General features: G+C 43.8%; 1 protein-coding gene across 1 annotated transcript in view; it reads right to left on the bottom strand.

Moving 5' to 3' along the window:
- LOC144154916 (uncharacterized) overlaps positions 1-13,048 on the bottom strand; it is a 34,316-nt gene extending 21,268 nt beyond the window's left edge. Inside the window, exon 1 of the mRNA XM_077686031.1 lies at positions 11,382-13,048. Within this exon, the coding sequence (XP_077542157.1) occupies positions 11,382-11,407 (26 nt within the window). The 5' untranslated portion in view covers positions 11,408-13,048. The remainder of the gene's footprint in view (positions 1-11,381) is intronic.
- Positions 13,049-13,173: the final 125 nt, after the last annotated feature.

Below are 13,173 nucleotides of genomic sequence, written 5' to 3'. Positions count from 1 at the left end.
TGAAGTCAGTAGGCAAAGTTGCGGAGGATGGTGCTGTTGATGACGTTTTCTCCACTTGACGGTGCATCGTGCTAGTAGAGTCCTGCCAGCTGCGCTGTTGTGGAGCCTGTGGCAAATGGTTGGCAGAATTGCCCGACCAGCTCAATCAGGGTTGTGCAGGGCAGCATTGACTGACCCACAAAGACCATGAAGTGCCCTCTTGTTAAGGAGAGCAGTTGCTAGAGTGTGGTGGTAAGTGCAGAGTGCTTGAATAGGCTTGTGACGGCATTGGGGCAGTAATTGCTGGCAAAGGTGATTCTGACAACTGAGCTGAGGTTCTTTGAAACCACAACTGTCCTGCGCGATCCGCGGAGCAGCCAATGTGGCCTCATGCCTGAAAGGTTTAGAGAAAGGTTTCACGCCTGGTTCCAAGGCACAATTTGTTCATACATCGTCATCCATGTGTCCACTGCACAATGAAGGCCTCTCCCGAAAATCTCCAGCCATTTCTGTCATGAGCTTTGCTTTGTTTCCAAATTTTCTTAGTTCCTATAGAGTCCGTGGTCTTCCCCTTTTTTGTTTACCATCAGCCAATCAGCCAACTGGTGGTCCACCTGCTGTCCCTCATTCACATAACATGGCCTGCCCAACCCCACTCCTTCAGCTAAATTGGAGCCATCATGACTTCCACTGTAATCCATGATGCTGTTTTCATATCTCCGAGCGTTACTTCTACCATCCTTCCTTCCACGGCCTGCTGGGCCTACCTGTTTCCTTTCAAAGTGCTTGGACACCAAGTTTCTGACCATATGCTAATGTGGGAAGTGCACATTGATTGTATGCCACTTAGAGGTTTATTATGAATTCTGATTTTGGGTGTGTGTGGATATGAAGTTAATAGTTCATATATATATATATAGTGGGGGGGGAGGGAATGTGCTGAACGGGCTCGTGATTTGTTTACTGCTTTGTTTAATTTAAATAAGGCTGATTTTTTTAGCAATGCAAAAGCTGCTAATTAGCAGAACACTAAACAACTATTAAACAAGCTTATTATAGAGATAATTTATCGGCAAAAGGCAGAGAGGCCGGCCTGAGATAGTGCACTTTGGCCCACAACTCTACAGAGGAGAAAAAGAGTGATGAACTGCGATAATGGAGGTACGAAGAAGTGATGCGTTTATACAATAACCAAGTAGCCCTATCTTGCATCTGGCCCAGTACTCTTAAAAGTGTAAATGCACGTCATGTCCACTACAAACCGGCACATGCAATATCCAAAGAAACTGATAGGCCAATAGTGGTTGGCCTCACAAAATATTTAGAAAAAAGAGAATGGGACCACACAAACTGTAGAGTTGCGCAGTGTCACTTTGCATGTATTTACAATACCCCATGTGGTTTCTTGGCCCACATTATGTGCATCCAGTCCAGAAAGTGCAAATAATCCTCCCTTTTTTTCGTCTGCTGCATTCCAAATATTGGGGATACTTGGACCTGGACAGAAATTTTCATCAGTGCATTGACAGCATCATGCAACATCTATCTGATGTTAAGATCCTAATCATGGGGAAAAGCTTCTTTCAACGGCAGCAGTTCCTACGAGAAGAAGCAGTATCCTCATTGCAGCTCATGACAAAGCAGGCCTCACACGCAATACCAAAAGTGGGTAAGCATGCGGTCTCGAAATAATACACAAAGAGCTAATAAATGGTCAAATGCGAATTAGTTCCACTCAAATTTTGAACAGAAGTTACCTCTGTTTTCGAATATTTTTTTGGGGGGGGGGGGGTGTCAAAATCCTCCTGGACGGTTGTGAAAGGGGCCATGAAGACAAAAGGCCATGAAGACAAAAGGCCAAAATAACACTGACACCACTTATAACACAAACTTCACTCAAATAAGCTACATAATTGGGGAAAAAGAGAATGGCCATGCGACCCACTAGTTCGCTTCCCACACAACCTATGACATATTATGGACAGCTGTGCGATTAGCTGAGGCGGACAAAAGCAAGCGCATGTTGGGCAGGGCTTATAAGCTTACAGAACTTGCTATTTGCGCTTAAATTTAGTGCACATTCTTTTTATTGCAGTAAGAATGGTGGGGCAAACAAGGAAAGTTACAAACAAACACGTAAACATAGAAAGCACCAGTGCATATGGTGCACATTATGATGGCCAAAGCTGCACAGTCGCCGGGCGCGCTGGGCTTGTCTGACACGACATCTGCCAACTGGCGTAAGCCGCTACTTATGTGATCTTGTTTGTCGAGTATACCCAAATTTTTACAAACGATTACTTTTAACCAAAACAGAAGTTACTTAGTACGAATGCGGTCTGAAAGAGAGCAAGTGTGGACAGCAGTCTTTGGATGGCATTGTGGCGCCATCTGCGATAAGAGACGGCAAACAAAAAGACGTTTCATCGGCAGCCCTCGGCGATTTCTCTGAAAAAATCACCGCTGACGTCACAAAATACACGATTTAGCGGGAGAATGAAAATGTCTAACTTCTCAAAGCATCATTTCTGCCGGACAGGTGCTTGGGGCACTATGAAATTCCAAATCTTTTGAATAAAACAAACTTGTATTTTGTATTCACGGCCTCTGTGTATAAATAAACCCCTGATACCAGTTTTTTTAGTGACACAGGAAGCTTGCTGCCGAAAATTTCAGGAAACTTGCCATATGCAGCTCCATTCATCTTCCTTATACATCTATATATGAGGCTGGGATTTTATGTACCCTCCCATGTAGAGCAGCCCCTGGAAGTTTAATACCAATGTCAAACAGATGCATATAAAAACTCTCTTCCTGAAAACCACACATAAATGGAACCATCTACCTCAATATATTGTGTCCACCCAACAACCGTCATTCGAAAATGCTTCATCACAATTTTTGTTGAAATGAATGCTGTCAATTTATTTTTGTGTTTGTGTTATTTTCCTTGTTATACCTTGTTGCGCTTGTGTTTGCAGAAATTTGTACAAACCGAGTAGGTTAAGCATTTTATTAATTTGTTTTCTGTCGCAACAGTTTTCATCCCATGTACCATGTCTCATGTATTTGTAACCCCCCAATGTAATACCCAGAAGTGGGTGCTGTAGGTATTCGAATAAATAAATAAATGCGTAGGTCAACATGAACCTTCACAGCCATCATGCCCTTCCCCTCACTAAATGGGCGATACAGGGAATGATAGTGTCAGCATTGTCACGTTTGTGTATGTAAAGAGGTAGTGGCGGTTATGCCGCTCCTTGCTAACGAGGGAGAAGAACTAGTGATGGCGCTCGAGAAATGGCTAAGTGCAAGTAGACAGTACAGTGTAACAACATGGCGGTGTTCTTGAGGAGCAGCAGCAAAAATAAAACATCAGTGGCAAAACGTGCGACGGGCATGGGTGACCGACCAGAAAATGGCACTATGAACACCAACACTATCGTAAAGCAGCCTATCTCATCACCACAGGCAGTAACGTTTGTTTCAGTTTTGATTGCGCTGAACTGGTTTCCGTGTTGCACAAGTGTAACCAAAAAATTTATGCACGTGGACCGGCTACGCAACCGTTACGGCAGTCAGCTTTACTAATCCAGGTACTGTGCAGGATGTTGAGGTTCCATGGGCAGGGAAAGAGCAGCAATAACACGATGGTGAGGAGCAGAATTAGAGCAGATCTGAGAATCGGAAGGAGGATGCTACCAGTTAAAAGAAGCAAACATAAATTGCAGTTAGTAAGGGACAGGGCACAGGAGTTTAGAATAATGCTTCAGAATGAATTCATAGTCTTATGAAGGAATCAGAAGAAATGTTAAGCAGACAAGCAGAAAACCTCCATTTCAGATTTCATAAGAAAATATTAGAAGAGGTGGATGGATGTAGCTATCCTGAACAGGTTGTCACTGCTGATCCAAATGACGAGAAGGAGAACGGGCAGAGAACTAGTTTGGGGTGGAGTGCATTTAGCAAGCACTCTGATGAAATTAATAGTAGGACCACCTGTGTCACTGAAAGGAATGATGTACCACCGATGCATACTGCACTACACCTCGAGGAAACTTGAGTCAGCCCAATGAGCCATGGAAAGAATGCTGGAGTAGCATTTCAGGGTAGGAAATGAGCATCTTGGATTAGGGAGAAAGCTTGGCTGGAAGGCGTGATAGCTCAAGTTGAGAGAAACACATGGACATAAATGGGCCATGAAGACAAAATACAACTTCAGTTCCTCACCCAGCTCCATTCCAGCCGCGAAAGACGTTTTTTAACCGAAAAAAAAAGCAAAAGTATGGAAAAACTTTAAAATTTCACACAACAGTGACGTGTTATGGGCAGGAGTGACATCATATGGGCCACCACTAAAAACATAATTTTCAGTGTGTTAAATGCACATTAGCATTCAAGTGATGCTATTGAACAGAACTACAGGCCCCACTACAATTGTCCAGTCATGTGTCCCAGCGAGGGTTTAGATCAGCGGCCGCCAATCGCACAAACAAGATTCTGTGACGTTGTGGAAAAGTTGCCGGAAAGTGACCGGGCAGTCACCACTACTTTACATTGTTTCTTTAATATCCGCATTATTTGTTGAAGGTTCACGATAAAACTGGTATCAACGTTATCGGGAGAAAGCAGTCTTTCTAATGTACCAGACTTGTGTATTTTGTCTTGATGGCCCCTTTATGCCAGACATGTAATTCAGAGAACTGACAACTGGTAGACCACCAGGGTATTAGAATGGCTACCGAGAGATGGGAATAGATGTAGTGAAAGGCTGATTGCTCGATGCATAGGGATGAGACAAGAAAATTCGAGACCAAAGAATGAACTAGGAAAGTGCAAGGTAAGAGAGAGAGAGTAATTTTAATGAATCGAAAGAAAACACAGAGAGGTCAGCTTGACCATACAGGCCTGCTACTCTGAGAGGGAAGGGGGGAAAGAGTGTAGATGGAGGGCGACAGGTATGATGGTTATGAGGTAGATGTGAGGGTATAACTATATACAAATAATGCCTGGGCTGTGTGCAGTACATGCTCATTAGTTAACCACAATGCAGCCTGAGCTAAAATCTAGCTGCCGAACCACTGCTTTCCAAAAATGCCAGCACTGCCTAGAATGCCTTGTTCGAATGCTGGGGCCAGGGTCCCAGCAAGATGTCCTCAAACAAAGCCTGATTGCCTAACTGGGCCAATGGCACGGCTAACTTTCCATGCTGATGCACACAGCAAGGGGAGCCGCAGAGAACATGTTGAATGTCTCTGTAATGTGGCACACATCACAGTCTGGGTCACTTGCGCTGCCAATGAGGTGTTGGTAGAAATGAGTAAAAGCTACACCCAGCTGCAGTCGATAGAAGAGTGATGCGTGGCTTCGCCGAGTCCCTGGGGGCAACTGGAACCTGCAATCAGGTGCCAGCCAATGGAGCCATCCATGGCGGTGGTCAGGGTGGGCCCAGTAATTTGTCACAGTGCCACGGAGAATAGTGGTGAAAAGAGTGGTCGTGTCCACTCTTGAAAAGGGAAGTTGCACGATAACTGAGCCTGCTGAAGCCTTTTTTTCCTCCACGTCAGCCCGTTCATTGCTACCAACCCACAATGGCCCAGAACCCACTGAATCGTCAAAGCACCACAAAAGAGCCCGGCTCCACCACTGAGGACTTGGAGAGCTTGCTTTGTATCAGAGAACAGGGTTCAGGCTTGAGGTGGTTCTTGGAAGACCAAATGAATCGCCTCACTTGAGTCACTCATGGCTACCAATTTGGCAGCAGTAGAGGTTGTCTTATGGTCTAGTGTAAAATGTTGAGCGACTCCCAAGCTTGGAATCACCACAGCCAAAACCCTGGACTCGGTCACATAGCCAAAGGTATTTACACATGTAGTTCTGGCTAATGTGTTTATCAACAACGGTACAGTCAAACGTTTGAGAGCCACTGAGGGCAAACAAGACTCCTTGATACTTTCTGGGATGGAAAGGCGCACTGATTGTTCTGATAACACTCACACAGGATTAGGGTGAAACCACTGTTTGAGCTTAACCAGAGGGAGTTGCACGTTAATGATGTGAAACGGCTGTTACCAAACTCCTTGTCAAGCATGTGGTCGGGAGAATCAACACTGAATGACGTGCATGCCACGTCAGACATAGGAGGTACACACAAAGGAGTTTGACGAAAGGCGTGCATCCACTGAATACACAGGCCTCGGCAATTGTACCCACTGTAGAGGTACATCGTGGTAGGCCCACACATACTCATAAGGCTTCTACTTGCATACTTTCCAATGTGCGTAGGCATGAAATGGGAAAATTCGATATGACTGGTAGGCTATAACAAAGAAATCCCCCAAAAAAGAGTTCAGATGGACCCCATCTCATTCCTGCTACGAAACGAAGAATGTGCACAAAGCTTGGAGGTTCAGTCTTTCACATTGTGATATGTTTTGTCCATGACAGCCTGCAGTCCACAGTGACAACCAGAAATCTGTGGTGTGTAATGTAGGTATTAAAGGGAGGCTGGAAGTCTATGGGAGATGCCTTCGTCCTGCACTGGGCACAAACTGATGATGACGACGATGAGAAGAATAACTTCATATGGCAGGTTCTAAATAAGGACACACTAGAGTAGTTCACAGCTATAGTAAAGCACACAAATTGAGTTATAAAGCTCACTTGCTTAGGAAAAAAAAAAAAAGAACACTAACTTGTGCTTTATGAATTATTCAGCAGGCTTAGCCAGAGCAAACAACATGAACTCCTTGCACTGTTTTGTGAGCAAAGACATCCCTCTCCTCGCAAGTTCGGAAAAATATGACAAGTACAAATGTGATGAAATGAGAGACATTTAAGTATTCGTTTCCTTCACTTTGGTGACCTGTTAAGTGATTTCTAATGTAGCTTCATAATTTTTCAATTTAATGAGTTACAATGTTGTAATGGTAATATTTATTTTATAAAAATTCATTTTTACTTGCTATAATAAAAATCATTGTATCTGTATCATTAGGTGGCTGTGAAAAGTTTTCTTGCTCTTGTGTCGCTGCATACTGTGTTTCACAGTGCCCATTGAGTCATAGGCAAAAAATAAAAAAATGCACCGGTTTCATAGCAAATGGTACATACACAACATACGTAACAGCAAGGCCAATGATTGGGCTAGCTGGTAGTAATACAATGGGATACACACGGAAAACTTTTGGAGTTGTGCACTTTAGATGCCATTGGCTGTTGCTGTCCCGATGTAACTATCACATGAGCACCTGTGCTCATCCTATGCAGGTGGCTCTGCTTGCTCTCACTATAGATTTCGCACCTCAGTTGTCTTTTGTGCTCATTGCAGACCAATAAAAACATTGATCACAAGCTGTTCAGGGGTGAGACAGCTGAATCAAGTTTGGGAGCAGTTTTTGGAGCAGCAAAATCTCGATTTTGGAGCAGAAGAACCTTGGTTTGGAGCAGTTAACGACATTTATTATGTCACCTTAGGTACCCAAAAAATCAAATTTTTTGCAACTCGGGGGGGAAAGAGCACTTTTTAATCGGTTTTGAATGTATGTAACACTGAAACAGCCTCTTAATAAAGTTTTTCTACCAGAATATCACGAGGTACCGAATGCACTACCTTTTTACGAACCATTTTTAAATTCTTAGGCTCTATGTATAGATAGCATGGAATTCCGTCGAAAATATCAAATTGAGAAACTAAGCAATAGTAAGGCATTTTTATTATCATGGGAATGCCGAAATTATTATTTTTGTAATCCCAGACTCGGCTTTAAGCACAAGTGTAGAGCCACGGCAAAAGTTGCGCAAAGCGAGGCGACAGTCGTCGCACCCCACCAGCTTTCCCATTTCAAACACTAAGGTGCATGTTCACTACGATCGATCGTAATTTGAGTAACGTTGATATGTTTAGCCATCTCCCTTTTGGCATTAAATTTCACTTCAGATTATTACTAGCGTGCAATAACAGCCCGTCCCGCTATCGGACACTGCTTGAACATTTTGCGGCGATGTAGCCTGCGCCGCCCCTTTTGAAGTATTGACCGTCCCATTTCCGCCGCTCGCAAGCTCGCTGTCAAAGGCAGCAATAACTCCGTGTTTTATAACAACGCAATGAGTCCGGAATTTCACTTCAAGCGCGAACCGCGCCTCACGCGAAACGCAGTGAATTCGCGGGCACTGTTAGGAACTCCACCTTTCGAATGGCGCAACTTCCCGTAACAGATCAAACTAAATGTAAACCTAGCCACCCCCATAACCAAAAGCACGGTAGAAATCTGCGAAGAGCGGTCTGCCTGAACTAGAGTGAACTAGCCTGAACTACGGGCAACTGCTTCGCCCGCTGGTCATGTTTTCCGATCTTCACCATACCAAGATGGTCGTTCCGGAGATACGGCGCTCAGAAAATTGCCATTTTGTCATTAACTTGAACAAATGTTGTTGCCTCGGTAAACATGAACATTTTTATACAGGAATTTGCAATGATTTTCGATGGGAAAGCTTTAAAAACTACAGAATATAACATGCGCAACCCGACATTGCGACTCCCGAAAAAACTATTTCGGGGACCATTTTATGCGGGTTTTTTATTGAATGATCAATCAAATTTTACTAACAGCATCACCTTTGGGGGTAATGGAAAATTATGCGGTCAGTAAGCATTTTTTCCCCACTACAACTGATGGGAGCGTTAAAATCGTTGGCTCTCAGACTGTTTTGGAGCAGTTTGGCGCAATTTTACCAAATTTCAAGCTTTTGGAGCAGCCTGGCGCAGGAAAACAAATTTGTATCAAATCTGCGCAATCTGCGCAGCTGTCTCACCCCTGGCTGTTTTTGACTTTTCAATTGTTTGTGAAGGGGCCACGAAGACAAAATACAAGGTTGTTTTATCCACAAGGTGTGGTGTTTTACAGTGCCCTCAGTGCTTGTCCACCACCAAACAATGCTTTATTCACTGAGAAACTAAACCATTTAAGCCGAAATTTCAATTTGCCCGCCGTATCGTGTGTGTCGTGACGTCGACAATGGTGTATCCAGGGCAGGTTGATAAAGCAAAAAAAAAAAAGTAGTATATTTTTTGTTAGCCTGGTTACCGTCTGCCTTCATAGATGATGCAACCATACCGCTGAAGGTCCACTGTCTACATGTTTATTCTTTTCTGGTCGGACTTGTATCTGGCGTATTGTTATGGCTGATAGTAACCGTGTCATGAAATATTGTGTATGGCTAGACATAAGTGAGTGTCGTTTGCGCCAATTCGCCAGTGTCGAGTCAGACAAGCCCAATGTGTTCAACGGCTGTACAGCGTCGGCCGGCATAGAGTGCACCGTACACGCTAGTGCTTCTATGTTTGTGTGTCTGTGCGTGAATTGCATTGCTTAGCCCAACAACCTTACTGCTATAAAAAGGATGTGGACTAAATTTCAGCACCAATAGCTCGTTCTCCAAGCTTATAAGCCCGGCTTAACCTGTTTAATTTGCATTGGATTTTGTCTGCCTCAGCCAATCGCAACTGCCCATATGTTCAGTGCGGAAAAGTCACTAGTGAGTCGCGTGGCTATTGTTTTCCTCATTATACGGCTTATTTTAATGAAGTTTGCATTAAAAGTGGTGTCAGTGCTATTCTAACAAGGCAATCTTTTGAATGAACCAAACTTGCTTTTTGTCTTCAAGGCCCCTTTTAAGAAACATTCAAGGATGCACAAAAACACGCGAGTGCAGCTTGGTGCCGACATTATTTTTCCTACTCCCCTGTGTAACTGGCACCAATGCGTCCTCCTTTTCTTGCACGGTTTCTAGCTACACACAAAGGACCAGAGTAGTGCCCAAGCTAAAGCTGCCACTTAAACAAGTCCAGCTGTTACACACTTTAGGATGCAACCTGTTTAACTCTATGCAATAAACATGAATGCGACTTGTGTTGTCCAAACCAAAGTCAGTATACTAGGAAAAAAAAAAAAAAAAAACACAATCAAAAAGTGTAAATTCAACATGCATGCTATGCAGATAACAGAGAAAGCCAGACCGCTTAAACAAAGCAGGGGGGGGGAAGGGGGGTGACAGAAATTTATATTTTTTCTTTCGGTGAACTAATTCTAAACAGAAAGCTTTGGCAGTCCTTCACAACATGTCCTATGCAACGTGGCTTTGCAACACTGGAAGAATTGCATTCGGCTTCAATAGTGAAAGAAATGAGACTTTTATGCCATCATGATTGCACTCCTCACTAGCTGGGGGAACGTAATAAGGAGCAGGGTCCCCTTTCTCAGGGTGGGCAGTGCCATTTTGGGTCGCTTTTTGCGCCAGTGAGGAGTCGGTGGCCACCGCCGTGAGGGGCGTTTCACCCCCCACTGCCCACCAACATCAGAAGCGGGGTGACGCCAATGTGTCATCCTGCTGCTCCTTACTAACACGAAGAGTGGCAGAAGCCATGGGATCCTGCTACTCACTTGGACTGAGACGCGCGTGCACAGAGGCTCGCGTCAAGATATGAAAAGTATCCCTGGTAATATATGCAGCATTAAAAATGAAATTTCACAGTAATTATTGTCTCTAACTACACTTCAATTTGTGTCTGCTTTTAGTCACTCTTGTGCAAGCAACATTATTAAACCTTCAGAGCTCACTGAAATGGCACCAAATAGCTTTCTTTCCACTCACACATGCCACTCGTGTGCCTCAATGAAATCATGTGAAAATAACTGCAATGGTTCTGACACGCAGAAGTAGATGCTATGTATATATTATACAGGGCAAGCCTGTTCAGTGGACCTAAGAGTTGTTGATGCAGGAAGCTGCCCCAGTTTGCCACTCCCTCTCCAAAATTTAAACCAGTTTTGCGCCAAGCTCAAAGTGGACCAAAAACATATTTGAGAATTTGACAAAGGTTTTGGCATTATTTCTTCCATTTTTGATAGCAATCGATACACACACAGGGTGTTTGAAGTTATTTTTGTATTTGTGTTTCTAAAGAAACGATGAGATACATGGGTGCAGTCTTTGCTTGGTGATGATTCATACAGCCAGACAGGCACTACACGCAAGACATCATGTAATTAACTTTCAAATAATGAGCAAAAATTACTCACTTTTGCACTAATGACTTTATGGGGCATGCTTATTTAAAATTGGAGCCAGGTAATAACACTAGCCCACATTCATTGATATCCCACATCTGGCGTGTAGTCGGAGATATGATATCAAATGCATGCACCAAAATATATTATCACTTTGTCATACAACACACTTGGGGAGAGGGGGGGGGGCGGACAGCTTCACGATGCGAGTCAAACCACACATTCATGGGCAAGTTTGTGACAATCGTGCGAAGCTCAAAAGTTACTCGTGCAAATTTGCCAAAACAAGTTTCCCTCGGGCAGAACAGCAACTAGCGAATATTTGCACAGTACCTGACCAGGCGGTGCTGCTTGTTCATCTCGAGTAGCAGCCACGTGTCTGGGAGCACAGGTAGTGGCTGCAGCCCAGATGCGACAGAGGCGTTGGCGAAGGCGCAAGCAAGTGCTGCTGGCACACCGGGCTGAAATGCATGGCAAGACCCTGCAGACTGAGCCCCCGCAGTGGCTGGAGGTTTCAGCGACGACTAGGGTACCTACACATCTCGTGCTCCACTGTGGCTGAACATGCGGGCACTACCACTGGAAGTAAAGCCCAGTTGCTGCAGTACTTGGGACACAAGCACTCCGAACAGAACTATGAGGGCAACCCACTCGTCTGTACATAAGCCGTGCAACCCATTAAAGGGGCCATGAAGAGAAAATACAACTTCGTTTAATTTGAAAGAACTAGGATTCAGTATCTCACTCAGCTCCATTACAGCCACAAAAGATGTTTTTTTAACGAAAAAAAAGCAAGAAGTATTTAAAAACTTTCAAATTTTGCGCCACAGTGACGTGTTATGAGCAAGAAAGACGTCATACGGGCCAACAATAAAACATAATTTTCAGTGCGTTAACCGCACGTTAGCATTCAAGTGATGCGGTCAAACGGAACTAGAGGCCCCATTACAGACGTCCAGTCATGGGTCGACGCGACAGGTCAGTTAGGCGGCCGCCAATCGCACAAACAAGGTTCTGTGACGTCATAGAAAAGTTGCGGGAAATTGGCTAGGGGGTCGCGACTGCTTCACACGTTTTCTTTAATATCTCCGTTATTTGTTCGAAGATTGCGATGATATTGGTATCATTGTTATCGGGACTAAGCAGTCTTTCTAATAAACCCAACTTATATTTTGTCTTCATGGCTCCTTTAAGGACTAAAAGCAACATATAGAACACGGTGAATTCTGCCTCAGTACAACCAGTCGGGTGGTGTCTCCAGCAGCTACGGCATTTGTCTCAGTGCCTTGCCTACAATACTGTCTCTCCAGGAGGGTCCCAGCTCCAACCAAGTGCAATGCTATCATAACCCCGTAATTTCATCCAATTGTTTTTTTTTGTGCTTCCTAAAAGCAACCTTTGTAATGAACTGCCATGCTTTCCATCAGAAATTAAGTAAACACATGCAGCGATTTTGATGAGTGACACACAAAGCATAAATCAATGGCTACACTAAACAGGTAGTGTGGGTGAACGAGTAGAGTGCACAACAGAAATTTGGTAATGAACCAGAATCCAAGATTGTCTAATTCTATTGTATGTGGCGAACCAGCTGAGCTTGAAGCACGCGTAAAACTATAGGAATGACAAAAAACACTGCTGAAGAAAAACGAAGTGCCTAATTTAATTCTTTCTATACCCACACTTCAAACTCAGCTGGCCCATGGCACACAATACTCAGAACCTACTAGCTCAATTTCACCCTGTGAGTCTAACAAATAAGGCACTTCAAAAAATGCAGAATTTCGGCTTTGAATGTCCTTAGACACTGTCTTAGCAAATGTGAAATCAGTAATGCTCTACTTGGCAATTTCTATTCCAAAAATTTCCCAACTCAGACGCTCATGCAACCTCTTACCCGGATTTTTGCAATGCATGTAAATCAAAAGTGTTCAAATTGAAATAAATTTCTTAAATTTGGAAACGACAGAGGCCAATTAAAGCACATCTTCTCATTCAAAACTAAGCAGTGCTACTGCATTTTGTGACTGAACCAAACCCCATTATTGTTCCTGCTGACTCGTTTAAATTTGTTAGCATTTGGCTGCTTACAGTACACCACTTGATGTTATTTGACGTTAGAATG

The sequence above is a fragment of the Haemaphysalis longicornis genome, unplaced genomic scaffold (genome assembly GCF_048455015.1).
Source record: "Haemaphysalis longicornis isolate Haplotype H1 unplaced genomic scaffold, Haemaphysalis longicornis Haplotype H1 scaffold_1, whole genome shotgun sequence".
NCBI classification, from domain to species: Eukaryota; Metazoa; Arthropoda; class Arachnida; order Ixodida; family Ixodidae; genus Haemaphysalis; species Haemaphysalis longicornis.
The sequence above is the reverse complement of the archived record's forward strand: the minus strand, read 5'-3'. Positions and strand labels throughout refer to the sequence as shown.